Genomic DNA, 26,046 nt, shown 5'->3' with positions numbered 1-26,046 from the left:
ATCATATTTTCATGATTTTCTTGAACTGATGCTTCTTTACAACGTGTTTTTACATTATTAGCTTTTATTACATTATGTTCATGTTTTTCTCCCTCTGGAAGAAAGTTTCTGTGAAAAGGAAATAGGAACCAAACTTGGAAATCTAAAATAAAGACTACACAGCTTTTCATTTACTTTTCTGCCCTTTGAGATGCCAGAAGCAATTTCCTCTTGAAGCTGACTTCCTTTCTGGAAATGATTTTCGTCTCCAACCATGTTGAGCCTCTTCTCTCATTCGTTCATTCTGACTAACTTGCCTTTTTTACCTCTGACTTGCTCCTGCATTTGGGTACTTCTTCTGGAGGTAAGTAATTACATGTGTACAAGTTTCTCTTACTTTCTTTCCAATTCTACGCTTCCCCCCCGCCCCCCCCCCCCCACTGCCCCTCCTTCTTAGTCGGTCTAGAAGAACAAACAAAGCGCTATTGGTGTCCTCTGCAAGAGAGCACTGATAGGGGGCTGGCTGTAAATTGACGTGGCATGGAAAATCTCTGCTAGCTTGTGGCAGTTCTAACATTGCTGAAAAATCAAGCCTACTTGAACCAAGTTTGAGGCTTGAAATCATTGCAGATTTGCTGTTTATATATAAAAATGAATGGGAAATACCTTTACTTTTTGTTCTGGGAGAAAGACTTCTTCTGTGTTTGGATTTATGGCTAATAGAAAAGAGAATAAAAGGGAATCACTAAGTTACTGGTTTTTTTGTTTGTTTTCTTAGTGAGAGCAGCAGATCTTGTTGCTCCCCCCTCCTTCTCCTGAGATTTAATCACTTGCAGATCTTACCATGGGGTGCGGACTGAGGAAGCTGGAAGACTCAGATGATAGCAGCCCTGGAAAAATTTTTTCTACATTGAAGAGACCACAGGTTGAAACAAAGACGGATTCTGCTTATGAATATGTATTGCTGGATTTTACTTTAGAAGGTAATTTTTATGTTACGACTTTGCTATTCTGAGAAAGTAAGGAATAGATTTTAACTTTGTTCTGTTGTGTCTGAGTTTTAGTAGGTTCTAGTTATTTTAATCAAAGCCAGCCAAGATGTAAGACTTTTATTTTGAAACACAAATTGTGACGAAAGTCTTCACTTAGATAAAATTACAATGGAAACTACCAAAGTATTTTTAACAACCAAACCGTCTGAGTTACACAACCGTCCTTGTTGGGAAGCTGGCTAAAAACTGCTAGAGAGTTTCCTAGTTTCCTGTGAGTCACATACTGCCATCCTTACTCACTTTCAGTACTGGTTGTCTGAGTTTAGTATGACTGTTCAGAAAATACACCGAGTCTCAACAAGGGTAACAGAATGCCTTAACTGAGAAAATGCATTCAACTTTAGAAAACAGGCTGTCGTTGTCCTTGTTACTTGGTTCAGGAGTAAGTCTATTCCTTAGTTGTACACAAGGAGTAGTTTCCTCTTATGCACATCCCAGCTTTTTGGTAGATGTTTTATAAGAGTTACTATAGTTTTGCTTGTTTTTTTTTCTTCTGCAAATACTTCATTTCTAGTTGCTGAATAGGCTTTTGAAACTGTGACCAAAATGAAACAAAATTTGTATGCATAGCTGGAGGCAGACAGTGCTCTGTGGGATACTTCCTTCCCGAGGGTGTCCTGTCTGTAACAGAGCAACTCCCTGTTTCCAGAAAGTTGAAAACATAAACAAGCCCAGATGGCGGACCCCTGAAAACAGGCGGCTCGGTTTCGCAGTCACTTCTTGTTAATTTGCATTTTGTAACAATCCCATCTACTGGAAATTCTTAATAAGTAGTTAAAGTAAATGCTGTATTTAGAGGGTTTTGATAAAGAGAGGAAGTGTAAGCACGTCTTGTTATATGTTCAGGAACTTTTTCACAAATAAAACTTGGCCTCTGTTTATTTTTTTCCCAAATTAAGGGTTTGAAGTAATATTTTTATTAAAATATATCAGTCTGTTTATTGAAGAACTACAAAAGCTAACTGAAGCAGTGTTCAGTTAGTGAAGCAATGTTAAGTTATAGTACTTGACTGTATTTATTGCTCTGTTTGTTTACACATAGGCAGATGAGGTTCTCATTGGTTTATTCTTTTGGGATACCCAAACCTTTGGGTAGATAGATAATAGTAGGTAACGTGCTGGAAATAAAAATGGACTTGAATGCAAACATTAATTACCAAATGATCTACTGATAATAGAAAGGATAATAGAGTTCGATATATTTTTGGGGGGGGGTTTTTAGGCTTAAGTAATATTCTTTAATATTTCCAGTGATCACCATTTCTGGTGATTTCCAGAGCAAGGTTTTCCCCAGCATCTGAGATTTCTGTTCGTTTGTGTGCCATGTTACCATTGGGTCCGGAACCAAGTAAAACAGAAAATCTTGACTTAATATACTTATTAGGATCTAGAGTAAGCAGTAGCCGGCGTTAATCTGAAAGTACTCCAAGCATAAATTCATTGTATTTCAGCTTTATGTTCCTTATTCTCTGCTTCATCAGGTTTGTCATAAATGAAGTTAGAATGGGCCTGCTTGAGAGACTGGCAGGAGTCCCTGATCTTCTCCCAGGCCATGATGTAGATTAGGTCTGCCATACTGTAGTCTAAACCTGCTGGGTGGCGTTCCGAAGTGTCTCAATTTGTTAATAGTGGTATATTTTACCTTGAATTGTCTCTTCTTGTTCCCTCAAATATTACCATATCTCTAATGTGTGAATCAGCTCTGCGTTCCACAGAGGTACTCCTGCACCAGAGGGATTCCTAACAAGAAACATTACAGCCAGTCTTTCATTTTGTTGGGGAGCAGTGAACTCCAAAGTGTAATTTGAAATGCCTGTCAGGGACCGCAAATTCCAGTTTCAATCATGAGGCATATCTCAGTTACAAAAACAGCTGGAGGTCAGTTTATGCATAGCGTAGGGCTAAGCTAAGTATCCCTATTCAAGCAGAATGCGTATGGTTTTTCCAGAACCCTCCTACTAGAGAGAAGAAGGAGTTTTGATGCAAGGGTATTTCATTTCTGTCCATGACAATGACATGCTGTGAAGTTCTTGTCATTCTGAATAATGTTTATGAATATGTATGATATGAAGCTGTTGTGTCATAATCTTCAATACAGTGCATCTAAAGCTTATACAATTGACAAGTTAGCTGTAGCTCTTGTTATTTGCACAAGTATTTTGGTTACCTGTTGGGAAGTAAATGTTTTTAAATGGTTAAAGCAATTGAAAAAACATTGAAATTATGATCATGTTGCACTAATACCTGTTTTTTTTTCTGCTTTTGCATTGCTGTAGAATAGTCATTTTTTCTATACTGTGACAGAATACATGAACTGTATTGGCAAGGCAGAATCTTCCTTTCCTCTGTGCCTAAGTTGTGGACCTGGTTGTTCAAAAATCAAAACTGTTTTTTTCCAACTCCTATGTGTTGTTAACCTATTAATCGGAAATTCTTGCATACCCTCAGAGGCATCCTGCTTGGAAATTAGTGACAGCACGTAGATTTAAGTCTACTGTCACAATAAGCTAGTTGGGACTGTTAAAATTTCAACCAGCAATCCATAGATCACTTCTAAGGGATCAAAAAGAAAAACACATTAGAAGAGGACAAACTAATTATTCTAGGCTCAAATTAATTCTGTGGAAATCTACCTCTCAACAAGGATTCAGAGGTGTTCTGCTGCATTATGCTTAAGGCTTTGGCTAGACAAAAAAGTTGTTTTAGTTTTAAGACCTATTGCATATTTTGGTGTTTATTCAGCTTTTAAATTAGCTTGACAAAGCTATATCCAATGAAGTATTGCCAGATCAATTAATTTGTAAGTACATATATTTCACCTAGTTGTTTACTCAGTAATCAGCTGTGAATCTTTTTCTTATACATCATATCTTTTTTGTAAGTGCCTTGGGATAGGTTTTATGTGTTTTACATAATAGGAATTCACTTAGGAGTGTATATATGTCCACAGTATAATGTGCTTCTCTTCTGTCCTTTCCATGGTTTAGCTTCCTCTAATCCAGAAGTTACCAAGATCAGTTCTGTGTTGGATATAGCATCTAAGGTGGAAGAATATTACAACAAAGGATATGTTGTAGGAGCTGTTCATCCTATTCTGCTGCCAGTTGGACACAGAAGAAATTTCCCTGCGAGTCATATGTATCGAGTGGTACTTTCACGATTAAAATTAAGGTAACATAATTTGATTATATTGGCCCAATACTTATAAGAGGGTTACTTTACATATATGGTTTTAAAGTACCTTAAAGAACCAAGCAACTGTTCCCTATCTGAAAAGGTGACCAACTTAATAGTGTCTTTTAATTAAGCCTAAACATACAATAGGCACGTGTTTACTTTATTGAACTTTGAAACAAATCCAAATATCCTTATCATAATTATAATTTAATCATAAAAATAATTTGTTGAAAGGGAGATAGTTAAAATTTACCCCTTTTATTTTTAGCACATTCTTACAATAAGGAATCGTGTCTTAGAGCCTTTAGTAAGTTCGAGATGAAATAAAATACCAGGAGACTAATAACCTGCTTCAGTTCCCTCACATCTGTCTTTTCTTCTTCATTTTCCAAGTTTGTCTTGTCACTTTTTCTGTAAGATCATTACTTAGTTGAAGGTAAAATAGAGTTCCTCAAACAGAAGTAGTTGATCCTTCATACTAAGGAGCAGTATGACCAGGCTACCCATGATGAGTCTCTGGGCAACGTGGTTTAGTACCATATCTGGGGACTGGTGCACCTGCCTGTGGCAGGGATTTGGATCCTGGTGATCTATGAGGTTCTTTCCAACCCATGTCATAATATGGTTCTATGAATGGGCAGGCAAAGCTTGTTTGCTGCAGTGAGGGACATTCAAGAGTATAATTCCAGCTACATAATCTTGTTTATTATTCTTGTTTTCACTCTATTACAGTTACCACGTGATGATGAAGAAAGTGTTACCATTAGTTCATTTAATTGCAAAGAAAACAACTTTTTGTTCTTGAATAGCTAGGAGAGTCAGTTTGTTTTTGCATTAAGAGACGTCGTGCTTCCCCTCCTATCTGTTCTATCTATCTATCCTATTCTAATACGGTGCACAATGGCTCTTTCAGCTCCTTCTGAAAGTCTGCAGGAACTTGTCTCTTGGAGTTCTATAACACATAGGTCATTTGCGGGGCCTTCAGTCAAACGCTTTGATTAAGCAAGCATCGCCCGTGGCTCATACAACTTACCTTCCTAAATTCACCTTCAAACAAGGTGAACGTTGTCCATGTGGAGAAATGCTTAAAAAAAGGAAATTTGCTTTGTGGAGCTGAGGTTTCCAAGAAGTGATGCTACCCATGTTCGGCTCCCTCAGTGAATTTTATCCCTTTTGATGTGGGATCCTTACGAAGCTGTCACTTGAACTGGTAGGCCCTTGACCAGGTGAGGGACAAGAACCTGTGGTCTCCTTCTTGAAACCGTTAGGTGTTAAGTTCCCAGTCTCCTATACTGATGCCTTATGTGTCTCTGGACTTCTTGAAGGCAGATTCACCTTATCCAGCCTCTTAACTGGAAGGAAACCTCTGATAATTGAAAAATCTCAGATGCTTCGTTCTAAAGCAGGAGCTTATGTAATGGGATTATCAGCTAAAATAATCCCATTGTATAGGTGATATACACTAAGTGTTGTAGGATTAACAATGTAACTGACTTAAAATAATGACTAATACTACTCTGCAACATTGAATTGAAGCTTTTATGGTTCTGAAACCTGGAAGTGAAATTAACGCTGTATAATCCAAAACTGTGTCTACACTATATTTCTAACATGTGCCTGGGCTGTTACTTCATACTGTAGCTGCAGCTCTGCCTTGATTGCAAAAATTGAACACCAGCATATTAACAGTGTATAAGTACCATTTCAAAGCTGAGTTTCAGAAAATGTCTTCAACTGAAGATCTTCAAATGAAATTTCTGTAAAATGTTTTTTTCTCCTGATGTTGTAATACAAAAGAGTAGGCACTGTACATAACATAAGAAGGAGAACAGAACACCAAAAAATGTTGAGTTCTAAGTATGAAAAAGCATTTATAGGATTTATTTCATAACTTCTATACCAGAAGAAAAGAATTCTGCAATTCCCAAGTTAGGAGCAAACTGCTGACAAAGATTGCTTTCTTTCTGTGTTCTAGCCAGAAGCATGCAGCACCCAGAGGACAAAGGAACCCCAGGCTAGTGATTGAGGAATGTCCTGTAGCGTGTGAAACACTGACAAACGAGGTAGTGAAAGAACTGTTAGAAAAGGTAATGGAATTTGGTGGGTTCTTGTTTGTTGCATTTTTGTGGTGCTGAGTTGTTCTTCTTGGTGTTTTGTTTTCTTCAGACTTCTTTGAATTTTTTTCTGGGATGCACGAAGTAGTTGAGGATTAGCAAATAACAAATTTGTTTGGGTTTATTTGGCTTTGAATTTTAACTTCTGGTTTTGCTCTTTAAAAGCTGCTAATTGTTTATGCAGAGAGATGATTTTCTTCACTAATTTTCTAACTTAAAATTTATTATTTAGATGTGGAAAGCTTTGGGAGAATAACCACTGAAAGCAGAACTGCATGATCAGGCCCAAATTTTCAATTAGTTGTGGTAAATTGCTTGCTTGGTAGCTTTTCCTAGGATGAGTTTTGTTGGTTTTTTTTTAATATGAAGCTTGATCATATTCTGTGTTAAGTTCATTAGGAATACCTTCAGAGAATTTATTGATTTTTTTTTTCTAAGGAAGTACGTTTTTCTTCTAATAAAATTTAATAGAAACAGTTATGGTATTGCAGTGTTTATTTGGCAAAACTTCTGAAAATACTGTAAATTATAGATAACTGAACTTCAACTGAAATGAAGCTCTAGTTCCACTTATTTTTGTTTCACTTCCTCTGAAAAATTGAAGACTTGCTTAAACAGGAAATTATTGTTATCATAATTAATCTTTTACATTAGCTGTCAAAGAAGGATGCAGAGGCAGAAGCATATTGGAAATATGTAAAGAACTCTGGTAATTTCAGTGGTCATTAATGTTTCTTAATGGCTTATTTGAAATTTTCAGGAGTTAAAAATTGTCAATAGTGTTTCATTATGCATTTGTACAGTATGCATATTGCCATGTTAGTAGTGGGAAAAACGCTGAAAATTAAGTAGTGATTCAGTCTTGCAAGGAAATGTAGAACAGAAGTGCTACATAAAAACTATTTTTGGATGTTCCTGATGATTTTAAAAGATTGAGGGAAGAATCCATTGTATACTTGAATACACTTCTTTAAAGATCGTCTAAAACAATCGAGGAAGTGTAAAAATCATGTAGTATCTCCAATTGTTTGAGAGTGAATCACTCTGAATGAAACAGTTTCCATAGTTGGAAATTGGTGGAGATCTTTGCCTCTCTGCCTTTACTAAGTACTTCACAAATGGTTTCTTCTTTGGGGGTTGAGGTTTCCCTGTGTGTTTGCCAAGTCTTTGTTGAAGTCCTAAGTGGAAATGCTCTTCATCCCAACAAAAGAAAAGAAAAATCCTGCTTCTGAGAGCAGATGCATCTCTCACCGATGGCATGTATTTTGCAGTTGTCTTTTGAGACTCCAAGTGAGAGAAAAATCCCCTGGCTAAAAGCAGGATAAAGAATTAGTGATCTTAGAGTGACTAGCTTTTCACAAGTTCAGAAGAACCATACTATTTATTGCACCAACATACTGCCCTGTTACTGGAATGCAGAGAGGAAAAAAATCTTTGGGTTTGCTCTAATTGAAGGATTTTGTGTACACTGAAGTCAGTAGCAGTGTTGGCTATCCCTCTTGGCGTGAGCCCAAAGACATGCTGGATGGAAAGCTTCTATTTACTTTAAAAACACAGGCAATATACACAGACAAGCTGCCCTTCCACAGAGCAATATTGTGTCCCCATGTCTCCTTGAAAATCCACAATTTACTAAGCAGAATGAGTATTATAGACTGTTTTTTGTTATTTAATGTGTTGCAGTGTCTTAAAACTGCTTGACAGATAAATTTGTGTTTTAAATGCAGGTTAATGAAGCAGCTAGAAGAGGGAAGAAGTTTGTGGGATTTGTAACGCAACATTTTCCTCAAATTAAAGCCTGTAATGGAACATCCACAGATGGGAGTGCAGAGTTGGAATCAACACTGGGCAGAAGAAATAGGGAACACAGAAGAAGAAATTCCGATGATGACTATAAAAACTGGAATGAAAGGTCACTGAGTGATAACCTATCTGAGAGTGGGAACGAAGAGGAAATGCAAGCAGACAGTGGACTGTTACAGGATGCAGATTTCCAGTTTGGAAAAGAAGTCAGCCCTGTTAAACCACGAAAAGGGAATGGTAATTAATGCTGTTTGTTTGTGGCAGAAATAAGATTGTTGTAAAATAATTGTAATTGTTGTAAAAAGGAGAAGGATAAAACAGCATATTCTATCATCAAGTAATATTTTTTGGAACATACTTCTTCCTTAAATGCATCCATGCTTTTTTAGAAAGCATTTACATCCTGCTTTATATATCTAACTAGAGTAATGTTTAATTTAAAAAAAAAAAACAAAAAAACAGCTGATTCTGAGTGTGGTGCAAACAGGTAACTTCTTTGCTTGATATATGTGTGGAAAGCATGTGGCAGGAAAAATGTGATGCAGATGTTTAAAGCCTTTTCCAAATGTTGGTTTTTATCTTGTCTTAATATTGACCCTAAACTTGTAATGAACATCTAAAAATACATTACAATGATCCCAGTCCTCCTGTCTGTTTTAAACTGACAATAAGGGGATCCCCATCCATTCAGAGCTATAATTTTACGTGCTTCTAGCCAGCTCACGTAATGTACAGAAAGCAAATCCATTCATAATGGATTCTTTCTGGTTAACATGCCTTCAAGAGGTATCCTGAAAGATTACTTGAAGTAATGCACTGACCGTGAAATCAAAGAGGATAACTGTTACAAAATGAATTTACTCTAGAGGAAATGAAGCATTGAAGAGTTGCTTAGAAAAGGGAATTATCACTGAAAAATGTTGTTGCCATGGTAGAAGACTTAGTTGTGCAAGAATCTATAGGATACATAGTGTAGAAGATGCTGCCAAGAACAGTGACTTCTGATGCTAAAGCACTATGCCCTTTTCATTTGCTGGGAGGAAAAGGTGAAAAGGAAGAAGGAATCTAACTCCTGAGAGCTAATGTATTATAGTACAGTATTGAAAGCAAGGCAACATGAGATTCGTACCTTTCAGATAAGATTGCATTTTGGTATTAAATATGGTCATCTTTGATGTGCCAGAGGTGTTTTAATTGCTCTCAAAAACAATCTTTTCACTTTCCTGCTTAAGAGTTAAGCATCCTCTCTAGTTGGTGGACTGTGAGGATAATGACTCTAAGCACTGAGATAAAAGTAAGAGCAACACTGATTAACACTTCAGTGCTGAGCCTTTATAGCACGATCTATTAAAGCTTAACTACTTCCTTACAGCTTGAGATAGTGAGTTTGCTGTCTGTAGCAGAATAGAATCTCCCTCCCTATCTTGTGCTTAAAGAGGCTGTCATCTTAACTGGGGTCATCTGAGTTCCTCTGTTTTGGCTTTGTGAATACTTCTGCTTTCTAGAGGATTCTGTTCTCTTAAGTTGCAGTAGCAGACATAACATCAGGGGTTTGGGGCTTTTTTTTTTTTTTTTTTTTTTACAATTGTTTTATTTCCACACGACAGTGACATGAGTGTACTTTTATCATGTTCTTCTAGAATACATTTATTTAATTAAGATTTTGTAACTCATCACTGGCAATTACTTAAATACCATGAATCATTGAATTTTTGTTTTGGATGTATATTTGACTTTTTTTTAACAGAGCTATCTTAATGCATAGATATCCAGTGCATTTAAGAATATGCAGGTTTTGTTTGTTTTCATACATTCAAGTTCTCATTGGTTTCTGTGTGGAAAATCTCAGTGGACAACTGATTATAACTGTTATTTAAGTCATCTTTGGAAAATAGTGGTAAAAATGAATACTGTACAAGGTGTTCGTAATATTTAAAAACTTAGAACATATTTTTTAATCCTCCTCTGCAGTCATTTCAAATATTTATAACCTTAAGTTCCACAACTGGCAAAAATGAAGTGTATTTCCAGTGGGTTTTCGCTCGAATCTGCTATATTTTCCTCTTTGCAAAATATGCCTACCTAAAAGGTCCAGTGACAACCCAGTTGCACTATGTTAAATTTGTATAGTACCCCACAGCTTACCCTCCTAGCATCTCATCTTGTTTTCTCTGGTGTTTAGGGTTCTAGGTGAGTAGAGTCACATCAGGAAGCTATTTGTAAAACTGTTACTTAGAATTAGAGGAACAGGTTGTAGTAAGAAAATGTTTTTATTTCAAAGTTCTGTCTTCTTGAGCTTCGTTTTTCTTTTTTTTTTTCTTAGACAAGCTGTATACAGTCTTCAATGTTTTTGATGATGACTCTACCTGCTGGACCTATCATGAAGGCACCTTGTCCATGAAAGTAACAAGAAAGGGTCCAGTTATTAGTACACTGGAAGCAGACTGGCTAGAACTAACCACATTTTATTACAAACAAGGATTATCTTTAATTGATTCTTTTGTACACTGGGAAACTTCTAAAGGTGAGTACTATCCCAGAGTGCCTTGAAGCTTTTACTTATTCATTTGGATCTAATTACTTTGCAAGAAGTAGATCCTGTTTTGCACGTTGACAGGCAGTATGTAAACACATTTGGATAGTCACAGTAAGTTGGTAGAATGTGATGCCTGAAAAGGAAATAAAACAGTTCTTGTGCAGTTGTAGCTCTGAATAATTGCAATTGAAATTCGTGATATTCAAAGCATAATAATGAATTTTCAATTGTTCTTTTCCTCTCTTTTTTAAAAAGGGAAAGATAATGAGAAGAAAATATTAGATATGTGTTTTACTCCTGTTTGTGTACGCTGCTGCTCACTTGGAGTATTTCAGTTGAGATAAAGAAACTTCAGTTCTCACTGTGCTTATTGTACCATTAAGCCTTAAGTCAGAGTAAGACTTCCCACACTCTCTGCTTTCTTCAGCTTTCTGCTTGGCTTAAAATTCTTAGCAAAACTCTGAATTGCATTACTGCTTATTCCAAAGTTTCAGATCCAGCATCTTTCTTTAGGTTGTTCTGGTCAAAGTTAGACAAGTACACAAAGCAGAGAAATCTGCTTTTGCTCTTGCACTCAACTGTAAAGTGATCCTCCAGCATCTTTTCATGTAGCTAGGTGAGGGAGACACTGACTGCTCTTGGTTCTTGTACCCTTCCGCTGAGATGTACAAGCTCAGTTAGTACTCAAAATTTTGATCTCATTTTTGCTCCTAGCTACTTCAGAGTTCCTAAATGGGATTAAGAGAACTGAATTTGTTTTCAAGTCAGAAATTACAGGAGTTGCAGAAACAGTATGTAGTTAGCATCATACGGTTACTTGAAATTATCACTAAGAAAGTGGCAATACTGTAGTGCTTGGTGAACAGTCCAAGAGAGTCGTGATGCAGTTAATCGTTTCAGAATTCATTGTCTGTTGTAATGTTGTTCAATTAAAGTAAAAACAGAAGAGCTCTTTAGGTGTGTTTTAATGTGTGTTCTTAAAAACAAATCCTGAAGAAGTGAGGGCTTTATTTTTTTTCTTTCTCAATAATGTTAGTTATATTTCTGTTAACTCAGCAAGAAAGTAAATTTAGTACTTGTCAGAATCGGTGAAGGAATAAGTGTGTCAATGTCATTATATTTCCAACAAATTGAATTTTTCACCTATTGCCTCTCAAACTGCATATTTTGTGCTCATAGAGTCTAATGGCACAGTTTGCATTGGACATCTCTTTGTTCTGTTGCATTATAATTCCCATCTATTGAAGTCAGTAGAAAAGCCAAGATTCCTTTGAGGGTGGAGAGGTGAGAAATCATACTGGTAGTTTTCAATACAGTTTTTTTTTTTAGAGCTGGAAAATAACTCTCTGGAGATAAGTTACAATTCACCATAGTATATTTTCAGCAGCTGTTGAAATTAATCTTTGCAGCTGTTGTCCAAAAACAGTTTTTGCAGTCTTCTCATTCCCCTGTGTCTGTCTGGTCTTTTTCTATGTGAGTAACTCTCCTGACTTTAACATTCGGGTTATGATTTGCTTGGGGATTTCATGCTGCCTCTTGCAGGGCTTGGTGCTCTTGCTCCAGCCCTACCAGATGGTATAGATTTCTGCTGGACCCATGGTGACGCTACTGAATTAAACTGAATGTACTTGAAGGCACAGCCCACCATGTAGATGGCATTCAGCAGCTGATCAAGTGTCTGTAAACACAGTAAAAGATAATTTCAGCTATACATGTCGTTGTCTCCACCTCCATTTTTCAGTCTTCTTTTAGATTGTGAGGTATCTTAAGAAGCAATTTTCCTTCCACATTGCTTTAGTGAAATGAGCAAGATTCTACCTACTGTTTTATGTATAAATGAAGACTAATAGATGCAGGTAAAGCTGCCACAGAAATGCTCCCCAAAATTCGTTTTCTAATTAAAAAAAAAAAAAAAGGAATTCAGGCTCTTATAGTATATACGTTAATGACCATGTTCAATAAAAAAGAGACAACAGGAATTTCTGGTTGACTTGGAAAACTTCTATACCTGTCTTGTTCAACTGTAAAGCCAGACCAGTTGTATTCCTTATGTTTTCTTTATTTACTTGTGTTTTTTATTTCTTCCTATGAAGCTTCTGCAAAAACAGTCATGCCTTTCTATACTTGCTCAGTATTGGAGAGGATATAAAGGTGGTATTTCAAGAATTACGTTATTTTCTGTTTAGATTTAGTTTAAGGTAGTCAACTCTCACAGTAGAAGTGCTCAAAGGGCTTCCTGAGCACAGTTAGAGGAGCGCCAGAATGCAAACTAATGTTTGATGTGCAGCTTTAGCTGGGGGAATTGTAATACTGTTAACTTTCACAAGCAAGTCAAGGAGGTGTGCTCTCAAACTTCCTTCCCATCAGGAATCTTCCTACAGTTACTTCTGTTTCAGGCTTTTTCTGCTCCCATTGACATATTAAAGTTAGGCTTTGCACTTCATGCTTCATTTATCTTTACAGCCTCTCTCACTACACCAAAAGCCACATACATTGTCAGGCATGCAGCATTGAAGTTGGATAAAGAGGTTTTGTGCCTGTCTGCTGCAGGGGATATGTTGACTATGGGAAACTTGAATTTAGACTTGCTTTTGATAAAATGACACAGTTCATAGCTCAATTTGTGTAGAAAAAGAGTTCTGAGTAATAAATTGGCTTCCATGCTTCGTGAAGTTCTATCTAGACATAGAAAGAAATTTCAGTTATGTTATATATGAGTTAGATAATTTGAGTTCCTAGTTCTCTTTAGTTTGAAGGATTGTTCTGTGAAAAAATAAAAACTCATGTGGACATCTCACTGTGATTCTGACCGAAAAATATGTACTTCAGCTGAAGTTTGTCTTTATGTTCACAGGTGACCATTTGCCCAAATCTTTGGAAGGATTATTTATCTATGAAGAAGAAGGTTCTGGGGTTCCAGGTTCTAACAGGAAAGGAAATGATGCAATTGTTGTTGAACAATGGACAGTCATTGAGGTAAGTTGATGATTATTTAGCAGTGTGGTTTCCTACTTCTAGTTTTCTTTATTTCCTTAGAATTGCTCTACCAGTATTTGATGGACGTTTCAGGTTGCTTTCTTGAAGCCACATGAGTAAGTTAAACTAGCTTTGAGTCATAAAAATGAAGTCAGGCTTCTGCCCATCATTAGTCATTGTGAAGGTGTTCTGGTTAGATACTCTTAAATGTTCATACCAACAAATACAAGAACCAAATAAAATCTGATTATGTATGCATATTTCAAACCAAAATGGATATAATTTCAGCAAGTGTAGCTTCACAATGTGCTAAAGTATTCCTAAAAAAATAGCAAGAAAATAGCAAAGCCTTAAGTAGTATTAAAAAAAAATAAAATGAATTAAGTAGGGCTTTCCTTAGTAAAAATTTTACTTTTAAATATGGAAAGACTTGATTTTTTTCTAGTGAAGTTACATGTGCTACTATAGGGAGTGATAAAGCAATAAAACTAATACTAGAATAAGATTGTTGCTATGAATTAGTAGCATTTGAAGTAGTGATTGGAGGATGCTAAGGGCTTGCTTTTGAGATATGCAGCAATAAATGCATTTACTTATCTGAAAACTGATGGCACAAGACTAAAACCTACAAAAAATACGTAGGGTTTTATCACTAGGGAGATGCTTGTTACTCAGATCTGAAGTAAAAAACTATCAATTGTGAAAACCTTTCTGCTATTTAAAAAGTTTTGTTTTAGGAGTTAATTCAGCAGTGTGACAGATGTAACCACGGAGGTATGCTTTAAGTATCTTGCTGAATCAGGACTCATAGCTAGAGTTAATATTCTCCTCTCTGTTTTACTCATCTTCTGTTGTCTTAAACTTTTCAAATCGCTTTGTTTGATCTGAAAAATCTATTCATACCAAACACAACAAATTATCACATTAGAACTGAGAAAGAAAAGTGTATGTGATTTGTTATGTATGAAAATGCAAATAAAACTGTACAGAATGTCTTTACTACTTTTTGTAATTATTAATGTAGGGGTGTGAAATTAAAACAGATTATGGACCTTTACTGAACACATTGGCTGAGTTTGGATGGCTCCTGACCTGTGTCCTGCCTACTCCTATTGTACGACATGACAGGTATGCAAAGAGCAGGATGCAGTATTTCAGTGTATGTTCAAAGTTACACAGCTTAGAGAGTTATCAAGTGATTACTTGTGTACTTAAATATAAAAGCAAGAAATAACGCCAGCAATGCTAACTGCATATAAAACTTGGGGATTGTGTAGCATTAACGGTGAGTTTTCTTTTACCACACTGCTGTAGAACTACTGACTTCAGTAAGTTTCAAACTTAGACCAAGAATCCAAACTGTAAAATGCATTGCTTGTATATAAGCTTAAAATATTTTATTTAGTCAACTTTTTATCACACACGCAGCCCTCAGTGATAGGGTTACTGTTATGCTTCATGTTCAGACAAGTGTCAGAGCATCTCACTAACTCAGGGCCTTGGTCAGTGGCTATTTTAGGCAACATAAGAAATGATTTTGTCGCAAGACAGTCATGCACTATATCACACATCAGGGAGGAGATTGTGCTAGTCCAGCAAGTTATTGAGCTGTTTCTCATCTTTAACACAGATGTTGTTTCATTTTACATATAGTCCCAATGTACTGGATCTCAATTCTCTTATTCCATTTCTATAATGCTACTTTGATTTCTTTGGGGAAAAAAAACATTTATATGAATAGGAAAAGCTAAATAGCAGACATAGATCCTCTACATTGTTCCAGAATTTTTTTCTTTTTAAAGGAAAAAGTACTGTTCTTTTATTCATAATACCAAGCAAAAAAATGGCAAGCACATCACCAAACTAAGCTTATGTGGTTGTTGAAGGTTTTTTTCGTTTTTTTTTTTTTTAAGATTAAAAATGCTGTAGTTCAGGAAAGAAAATAAACATACTGAGACATAGCTTGGGTCTAACTAAAAACAATTGAAGGACTTGAGTAACTTTAGTAATCTTTGGAGGCAGACCTTACTGTATTAAATCAAGGCAGCATAAGAAGGATGTGAATGGAAGATTCAGAGAGCTGCTGCAAGAACATGGAATCTTGCTGAAGTGGTTTGACATAATTAAATCAACTCACCCATGTGAGGAGGAGGTTTTTCTGATCAGAAGGTAGCTCTTTTGTTTCTCTGTGTGCTTCCTTTTTGTTTCATTTATTTATTTATAATAGTTCATTTTAACTGAATACAAGCAAAGACAGAAGAAATTGAAATAATACACCTGGCACATTCTGTTATTTTTAAGGGCCACTGTATATTTTTCTTCTCTTAATAAACTTACTCTAAAAAGCTTGCCACTCCAGAGAGAAGTTGTTTTCAGAACATGAAACAAGATTGCTGTCGTTTGATTCATTTTGAAGAAAATTGTTACTTTGAACATATGCCTTAAGGTGTGCAAACTGCTGAGCCTGGCTTTCATAAACAGCCAAAACTTGTAGTCTATCCTGAAGCTTGGGATGCAGACCTTCAGGATCCATTTGAAAGGTCTTGAGTGGACAGTGGGATAGAAAGGTTTTAAGTCATGGGATGTGAGTGAGAGGTTTAAGTTCTCTTCTATGGCACAAGCAGTGTAACTGTACATATTCCCCAGGAGCTCAGAGGGCTGGGGTGAGTCTGTCCTGAGAAGGCATGTTGTAGAGCAAAATGATGTTATTTTGTACCTGGTAGATTGCAGAGCAATCCGACCTAAATGGTTGTGTAGGTACGTGCATGGATTGTCTATTACTTGTTGTCTTCACGTGGACTTTGAGATACCTGTAGAAGCATGGTGAATTGCACATGGAGTGTCTGTGGTATACCTAAAACATGACTATCCCAGTTTCTTTAAAAAATAACTAAAAGCTCACGAATAAGAATTCCTGATTGTGAATAAAGAATTCTTAAGACTCCAAAAAAGAGTGTGTTATCCTGGCAGTCTGCATATTGATTGGTAAATACTATTTTTAGGCATCAATGTTGGTATTTAAAGAAGAGAAGGAAATTCCTAGATGGTTACTATGTGTCTGACATGAAAGATGCCATTACTGTGTTAGTTGATTATCCTAGGAATGTCAGTTAGATGCTGAATAAAGGAGGGTACTTACTGCTGCCCAACAGCTGTTCTTTCCCCAGACTGAGAAATTTGATCTCACATCCCAGGCTGAATATGAACAGGATCCAGAGACACTGAACAAACAGAATGAACAACATGTTTAGATTATTTGGCAAATTGTTTTCACGGTTATTTAAAAACTAAAAATTGTGCAAAACGTATAATGAAAACGCCTGCTCCCCACTTCTATTCACCCACGTTTCAGTGTATTCTGTCTTATTCTACTCCTAAAGTACTGCCAAACTTTCATCACCACAGATTTCTCCCATCTGCTCCTAGCCATTAAGCCTGCTGTTTGTCTGTAAACAAAAGGTGTGACCACAGGCTAACAGGTTGTTTATTGTAAGAGGTTTGTTATACACAGGGTGTTTCTGTTGGTTGGGTTTTTCTCCCTTTTTTTTTCTCAGGGTTAGGAAGGAGTTGACAAGTGCCAGGCTATGAAGTCTCTGCCTGTGTGGTTTTATTGTCTGTATTCTTGAAAGATGTTCCTTTCTATGAAGTAATGTCCTGTTGTGTGGAGTGTCATGTCACATTCTAGCTGAATGACGAGGATCACAGTCCTGTTTCAGGCATGGGCAGCAGCCTGTAGGCATATTTTGTCCTTTAATTCCTACCTCAGGGGCTAAATCATGCTGGATACAGGAAATATTTCCTCAAGAATTGTGATCTTTGTTGTTACAAATAGAGCAATAGCAGATAGCATGCAGAGTTGTCTTTTGTGCCATGCTGTTTAAAAAATAAGGGCAGTTTTGGAGTGGTTTTTTGTTCGTATGTTTTTTGTTTGCAGACTATAAAGCCCATAGAAGTTCCTTGTATTCTGTCAGAGATTCTGTTTTTCCAGGCACATAAGAACGTGATTTTCTAGAACCTCATACATGATCATGATTTAAAGCAAGAGTTTATTATTTATATGTGTTTCCAAATATTACTCTTCGATGGAACAGTTGTGGTTCAAGTCCTGTCAGCCAGGAGCTTTACTGTCCCACACTGGATCTGTCTCATAGTGTAATTCTGAAGGAGGGTGAAGATTTATTTTAGGAAATGCAAGTAAACTGGATTGGTTAAAAAGAATTTATCTTGCCCCTTTTCTTTGTTTTTCAGGGTAACCTGTCTAACCTTAGTTGATTCTTATGTAAAAAGCTTCTGTAAAACTGTCTAACCTTAGTTGATTCTTATGTAAAAAGCTTCTGTATAAAAATGAAAATAGATGTAAAAGTCGTGGCTGTTGGTGGTCCTAACTAGATTCAAGTTGGATGATTGTTCTTAGGGATTGTTTGAGATATACATAGATGAAGAGGATGAAGTTGCTGCCCAAGCTGCATAAGCAGACAAGCAAATTACTGGTGTTCTAACAAAAGAGTCTCTGTTGCTCTTCATCCCTCGTTAAAGAAGGGACAGGAAAAAGGCTTCAGCAGCCTTACTTTGCAGTGACCTTTATTTCCCCTCCGTGATTACTGTAGTCCCTGAAAAGGGGTGACACAAACTGTCTGCTAGCATAGAAAAGCATGCAGAAAATGCAGCAGGAGAAGCACTGACTGTGGTTATTAGTTCATCATCACAAACAACTTAATCTAAGTTTTCAAAATGCCCTAATTTAGGAGGCAAAGTGAGAAGGAGGAAGTGTGAGGGAAGCTATGGAGTGGCTTGCTTCAAACACTTGATCTTCATTTAAATTCTGTGGAAACCCTGCTGTCATTGAGTTCTTTGTGAATTGAGCTCATAGTTACTTCATCGTGTGCAGCATTTTAATCAGGTCAGACTTAGAAATTTGTTAATTTACTCATTGTCTACTCACCATCATGTCCTTTTCTCTGTTCTAGCTGAACTTGTACAAGCTGAAGCTTCATGTTTGTTTCTTTTTGTTTTCTCTAAAAGAAGGCAGACAGCTGCAAAGTAAGGCATAGGCATATCCCCATGGTATGGACTCTGCACAACCTTCTCTCTTAAGAGAGATTTCCCTCTCTCCTCCTCTCTTAAGAGAGATTGATGTTATCAGAATAGGCGCAACCAGGCAGGGGAAAGTAACTGGCAAAGTGGAGTAAGTTTGTAGGATTACTGATTTTTCTTGTTATAGGGTGAAACTGCAACACATTCATTTTCTTTCAAAGAATGGAAATAGCAAAGTAGGGATTCTCATAGGAGAAAACATGTTAAGATGAAGAAACGAACAAGCTCATTGCCCTGCTTCCCTATTTATACCATAGGCTGTAGTTTGTGATAGTTCTCTTCTTTTTTTCATCCAAGGAAGATATGCAAAGACCTACTATGGCCTGAGCTCAGCTGCACTGAGAAGATTTTGAGGGGCCAAACACCATTGCAAAGTCATCGTAATTCACTATTGATGAGCTCAGCACAGCTGGGAACACTGCTGTTTTGTATATTTTCTCAGAGCTTACTTTGAGGATCTCTGCTAGGGTAGGCTTTAATAAATTCTTCCTGATCTCATTGCAACTGTTTTAATCCCTGATTGTTCTTAGAGCGGGTCCTTAGTATGAAATACAAATTGATGCTATCATCCTAGCCCTGGAATAAAACACGTATCAGTTAGCTCAGCCTTCTGTGTGTGGCTGTTAAGATTGTGACTTAATTGATTGAATGTCAGAATGGGTACTATTTTAGTAATTCTTTCCATAGTGCTAAGCACAGTACAGTTTTATCAATGAGAGGAGAAAGGGAGTCCATTTCAGGAAGCTGTGATTCTGCCCAACATAGTAATCACTACAAATCTGTTTTAAGTAGTTAATATTTTGTGGTTCCGTTCTTCTGGATTCTTTACCTTAATTATATATATCTGTAGTCATTTCCTTTATGTGCATTAGGAGCTCAGTGACTTCTACGTAGAATTAGAATTGAGAAGAACTTGTCAAAATACAGTATCTCATATTAAACATTTCCATACCGGAGCTCTAGTCTTGCTATTCTTGCAGTTATTTCCACAGCCTTGATTAGCAAGACACATGGTCATTTTGCTGGCCTGTGTTTCTGGTGTAAAGGAGGTGAAAAAATATGCCTTATATTTTGAAGAGGATGTAAAGGAAGATCGTACTACTGCCTGTGGTGAAAGAATGTATTGTTTTTGAGATATTGACATACGAGTTGGTTTTGAGGAACTCTTTCACCTTTTCCTGTTTATCTCTTTTAAACTTTGTCTTTTTGAATAAAATAGTGCTGCTCTAAATCACTTCTGTAACAGCATCAACATTTGTAAAATTTCAAGGACTAAAGGCTGAATTCCCCTTTTTTCCTCATTTCTGTCTTCTTTATTCTGTGGTCTGTCCTCTGCTGTTACCCATCCCACGCACAAAACTTTGCATCATTGATCTCATTGGGGGTGCATAGGTGAAACTGACCTGAGACCTTTTAATCATAGGTGATGAAACAGCAGGCTTATCCCACTGTCCTAGTTAGATGTCATCTTAAAACCAGAAAACACCTTTGAGTTTGCAATAAAGAGTCTTACTTCACAAATTTAGTATCACAAAGATATTGAGATATTTGGAGCTGGGGATCTTTCAAGATTGAGCATACTTGTGTTGGTAATCAGTAGTTGCATGCTGTATATCTGCCAGTGAAAACAGATGAAGAGACTTTGAGGTTTAATTTCAGATGCTGTAGATGAGTGGACTTGAATTTTCAAGTGCAGTTCTGTTATTCCAGAAAAAATTACCAGTTACTTTGTCTTCATGTGCAGTATGTGAACCCAACTATGTGCTTCTGTTTTTTTAGTACAATTACAGACCTATTTAAGAATTAATGCATCAGTAAATGCTTGGCAGTGTTTGCTTTTCTGACTCATACTGCAGTTTGCAGTTGACTCTGAAAAGTGTATATGTTTTATGGTGAATATTTTTAAACGTTCAAACAATTTTCTTTAAATTTTAGTGAAGGAAATCTGGCCACAAAGCAAGTTGTTTTTCTTCAGAGACCCGTTGTATGGAATTCTGCTGTCCAGACACCAGAGGTGAGTAATGTGTTGATGTCATCAATATTAAAAAATAATAATAATCTCACACAGTGGCTGTATACAGTAAGAAATGGCTGCTTCTTGGGGGAGGAGGCTGGCTGTGCTGCAAGCATTTCTGTAGAAGTCTTAGGGAATTCTTAAGTGAGCTGCCTCAAGTGTTGCATCTACTGACTATAAAAAAGATGACACCTTATTTTGACCTGCAAAATGTCTTGTTTCACACTAGGAGAGTACAAGTTCCAGGCTGTGCAAGGGATTCTGCACTCCGGAGGTTAACAGAGCGAAGGGAGTGTTAGCCTTTGCTGTGTGAAAATGTGACAGAAATACAGGACTTAACTTGCCCATGGCTGTACCTCTGCAGCTCCTTGTCCCTTTTTAAATGAAGCTGCTGTAATAGTTGCTATATTGTGGGGATTAAACAACTGATAACATCACATCCCACTCAGAGCCAAGGGTCACAATAGCTGTGGCACCTGTGCAGTGCTGTAGGAAGGGCCATAGAAGGATAAACTGGTGGGTTCATATTTGCCAAGTCTTTGTGCATACCATGGTGGATTTTCCTTTTTGTTTATCTGTTCTGCCTTTAGCTAATCAACTTTAGTTTCCTATGACAGTCCTTTTAAGAAGCTGTTAAAGCTTTGTGTATTTTGACTTACGCCAACACTGGAGTAGAAACTACAGATTTTGTCTTTTGTGATTTTAGACTTTCATGAAGTCCTATCCTCTTCTTTCCTCATCTGTATAAATAGTCCCATGACTCTTTGAATATCTGGAATTCTTATTGGATCTTGTCACCTTCTATCCAGACTGCTACAGTCATCTGTGTTTTCCTCTGATTAGTGTTTCTAAAATACATTTTTCTTTTCTTGTTTTCCTCCAGATGTCTGCTTATCTCCAGCCTAACTTCCTTTTCCCTCTGTCCCCTGGTATTTTATTCTTCCAGACCTGGAAGAACGGCTTTCAGTATGCACAATTAAAATCCTGCTATATTTTTCAGCACAACCTTAATTACTATCTGGTTCTTTTATGCTGTCTGCAATTTGTTTTCCTCATCTACAAAATTTGAGCTATTTTTCATCTCAGTGTTCTGTGCTGTCTCCATTTCCAATGTTTTAGTCATCCATTCGTGCCCTCTTTTCAATTCTGCCAGTTCCTCTTGTAATTTTCCTTCAGTTTTGCCATATGTACCACACATCATCACAGCTTATAACCCTGGGTTTCTTGCTTATGTAGTCTGCTTTTTCTGGAACATAGTTTTGTTGGTATCAGTATTGTAAATGCATAAAACCGTGTTGGTTTATGATCTTATAAAGCAGATTTCCTGATATTTCCCAGCTGTTCATTACTAAGTGTATGATCTCCTGGTGTGAATACTCTTTCATCAGTAGCTGTAAGACGTGCTATTTTCTAACTAAGAGCATCTTGTAAAAGTCAGCATAGCTACATGACTCAGGTTAGAGGGGTTAAGACTGGATTCTGCCAGGAGACACTGTAATACAAACCAGTTCTGTAAAAACATTCAGTCTGAGGAACTGGTGAGTCTTTGAGACGTGTTTGAAATTAAAAATAGAGCAAGCATTATGCTTGCTGTGTAAATGCTGTTGCCTGATAGCTAGGTGCTCAAAAGTTGTTGGACCTTCATGTTCTTTATACAGATATAATGGTAGGCATGTTTTTGATCACTGGGGTTTTTTTTGTTTGTTTTGGTTTTTTTTTGTTTTTTTTTTAATTTTAATGGGAAACCTTTGATGTAAGCATTACAATATTGGAAACAAGAAATAGCTGATTTTGTAGCCATTTACACAAGCATTATTGTGTTTAAAATCTGAGGAGACATAATCTAAACGTGCCCCTTAAGAACCAGTGAATATGTTACTTCCCTGCCAGGAAATCTCAGTCTGATGAGGTCATTTTTGCGTGGGATAAAGAGGTAGTTGAGGCTACAGCTGAAATGTTTAGCAAAGTAGCACAGCAGGCTCGGGCCATGGCAGAGTTTTGTCCCATGTGCAGTCCCAGCTCTTGGACTGATTTGATTCTCCTTCTGGGGGCTGGCAGTATGTGGTGCAGGTTACTTTGTGTAACCAGGGTCGGCTTTGTTGCTGCTTTTTTAATTACTAGATTGAAGCTAAAGAACTTTCCTTCAGTAAGAACCTCTGTAATCCGGTCTCTTATTCCTCTTTCTGAGGAGACTGTATTTTATGTCCTCATGCCTCATATCTCTGCCTTCTTTGTATATTCATGGGTTGGTGCATTACGTTCTGGCTTATGATCTATATTGTGGTTCAGAAGCCTCTGGGATTTGGAAAGGCTACATCGTCCTGATGGGTTCCTCATCACATACCATCTGTTTTTCTGAGAAACTAGCTCAGAACAGGAGACCTGAGGCTAGACCACATTAATGCTTGAGGGTTTTCTCTTTTCTTTCCTTTATTTCATTCAGGCAGACTTTCCATCCTCTTACTGTGGCATCCAGGCAAAGTTTATTTCCTTCTGTTTCTCCTGGGGCAGTGGTATTTCCCGTTGGTCTAACTTCTTGCTGTCTCCTGTAACAGCTTCCCTTAAATACGTTTCCTTTAGCTGCAAGGGCCATTGTTCTTACTGTTCCAAAAGGCTTTGGGAAAAACATTATAGATATATAGGAGGAACAAAGAACTTGCCAGAGTGTGACACAAACAGCTGTAGTGGTTTTGTTTTGCTTTGATCAGTCAGGCATGTATGCTAGGCTTTTGTCGAACAGCTGGTTCTATCATGGGGTAAGACTTGTAAATCATTCTGGATCTACGAAGTACAGCATAGGAATTGAGTACTGCTGACATAATTGATTCTTTTTAGTATTTGCTTATGCTTCTTTGAATCTTGACTGTGCTGTATCTTTTGCATCTCTTGAAATGTATTTATATTGGAAAAAAAGTATGTTGGGATTTTTCTCCAGAGGAGTTCATAGTTTAAACCGATGTTAAATGCTGCCTAATATATTATAAAATGCAGTTTGCATTCATTCCAGACAGATAGGTGACTCACTGCAAAGTGTTTGGCATTTTTATTTCTGCATAAGCTGATGTTTAAACATCCTCCTGTATTTCAGAGGAAATCCTTGAGGCAAGTTACTGTGGAGGAAAAAGGCAAAGCTGCTAGCAGAAGTGTTGGATTAGACACTGCTACTTCTCACACAGTAGAAATTGGACAACCACATGATGAGTTTCACCTGTCTCCTTCTAAACAATGTTGTATCAGTGAGGCCTCCTCCCAGTATGGGGGCTTCTCAGGATTTGGTAGCAGCGATGGAGTATTAAGGGAGTTGGATGATGGACAATATGACCAGGAAGACGGTGTCACTCAGGTCACATGTATGTGATCAAGTAAGTAACTGCATCAGGTGGACATGCATGTAAATCACACAAATGTAAAACAGAGTTTTACTTCAAATGCATTGGTGTAAGCTTATGACTTTTCCCAGACTCATTTTGTATTATTATCTGTTTCTTTGTTTTGCTAATCCTACTGTAGTAATAATACTACTGTAAAATAATTTGGCTTCCTGTCTTCAGTAGAATAGCTACCTGACTGGGTGCTCTGCTGCCTGTTAGTATTTTTTGATAAGCAGGGAAGCAAAAGCTGAAAAAAAAAAAGACAGTTTGTGTTCTGTAAGAGAAAGGAATGTGGCTGTTGAGTATTTTCCACAAGCTGGAAGACTGGTTATTCCCCTTTTTTTTTAATTACTGTTGTTTTTTTAAGACTTCTGTAAATATTGGTGTCGAGGGAAAAAAAAAAAAAGAAAATAGAAAAAGGAATTATCTGTGTAATGTTAAGTTTTAATCTGATTTTCACTTTACTTGCTTTGCCTGAACTCAGAAGCCTAGAGAAGTGCAAGTCATATGCTGGAGTTAATCTAAGCAGTGTTCAGCCTGGTATGTACAGAAGATGCTGTAGGCAGACATGGGCTCTTACATCTCACCTATGCAGGATTTGCCAGGGTTCCATGTTCCAAGCTGTCTCAGTGTACAGCTCTGTAAATATAAATGGATAATGATATATTCATAACTTAGTATGAGTGGAAATGCAGAGCCTCACCACCTAAGACAGGTAGCTTGCATTTGATGAAGTAGTTTGAGGAGCTGTATATGAAACGCTGACAGCCAGGCGTACAGCAGTGCTGATGATATACATAGGGGAAGAAGCAGACAAAACTTAATATTTGATGAGATGATACAAAGATGCTGCCAATGTGTGTATATACATTTAAAAAAATTCCCTCAATGAACCATATCCAACTGCATCAAATACCACAAGTGGTATTCAGGGGAAAGATGAAAGTTCCTGGGATTCCGTCCTTAGTGTGGGGATGAGATCTGACAGGCTCTTGTGGGAAGAGGTGTGTGCAGGAATGGTTTTGATGCTGCTGTCTTGAAATTGCTTTTGGCAGTTCAGCTTCCTTCTAAGCCGGTCTGCCTCTGTAGTTGGGAAACCCAAGTCAAAAGCCATGAGAAAGGAAATTCTACTTTCTTGTTGTTCCTCAGAACAGGATTGGCATTTTTACATAAATTACTATAACTTAGTACTGCAATGTCTGTAAGAAGTTGCTACTAATGGAAATCTGAAAGCTTAATTTTCAAGAAATGTAAACAGTGTTTAAAAAAAAAGCACTACTGTAAGTTATTTTTCTGGGGTGACAGTGAAGGCTTTCCCACTTGTCTCAGATTTGTAGTGGGAGCTTGAAATGGTACTGGTTTGGAGTCATTTCCCAGTTTTACTATAGAAATTTTTGCAGTTCTGTCATTTATTTTTCACTTTGAAAGAGCAACTCTTAACAACTGTTTATAGGAGACTTTTTCTTTGCTTTGCCCACAGATCCTGGAGCTGGAGCCAGCCCATGAATTTCTCTTATTTTCCTATTGCACATAGCTGACAACTGTAGCTTTTTTTGGGGGGGGGCACAAACATTGGATTCATCCTTTGTGTGTGGACAACGTACAGGGGGATCCCCCTGCTGAAGGGGAAAGTGGAGGCTGGGTGTCCCCCCGAGAGCTGTCTTCTCATGCAGCCTGCTGAGTTGTGGCCATGAAGGAGCAGGCAGCTCCCCTATGGTGCTATAGATGTGGGCAGTCTGTCTGTGGCAGAAAGCTAAATAATCCCAGCATATTAAAAATAGGACAACAGTTGGTCTTCTGCAACTTGGAATATGATGCTGTATTTCAGAAAGTATTTTTCAGTAGTTATCCAAGAGAAGCCCACAATATTCTTATGTGTATGCAATTGATTTTAACTACTGGTGGTTCTCCATACAAGTCAAACTTGTAA

At 37.3% G+C, this 26,046-nt stretch overlaps 1 protein-coding gene across 1 annotated transcript; it reads left to right on the top strand.

The window, feature by feature from the left end:
* The first annotated feature begins 269 nt into the window (after positions 1 to 269).
* RFTN2 (raftlin family member 2) lies at positions 270 to 24,503 on the top strand. The gene is made up of 10 exons (XM_065751388.1): positions 270 to 343; positions 758 to 962; positions 4,019 to 4,202; positions 6,184 to 6,295; positions 8,050 to 8,362; positions 10,449 to 10,649; positions 13,516 to 13,637; positions 14,662 to 14,765; positions 20,667 to 20,745; positions 23,834 to 24,503. Exons 2-10 carry the CDS (start codon positions 824 to 826, stop codon positions 24,101 to 24,103), a joined length of 1,524 nt encoding a protein of 507 aa, XP_065607460.1. The 5' UTR covers positions 270 to 343; positions 758 to 823; the 3' UTR covers positions 24,104 to 24,503.
* Positions 24,504 to 26,046: the final 1,543 nt, after the last annotated feature.

This window comes from Cyrtonyx montezumae, unplaced genomic scaffold (assembly GCF_038088225.1).
Source record: "Cyrtonyx montezumae isolate F1298 unplaced genomic scaffold, pur_monq_1.0 scaffold_7, whole genome shotgun sequence".
NCBI lineage: Eukaryota > Metazoa > Chordata > Aves > Galliformes > Odontophoridae > Cyrtonyx > Cyrtonyx montezumae.
Note: the sequence above shows the minus strand (reverse complement) of the source record. Positions and strands in the feature narration are given on the sequence as shown.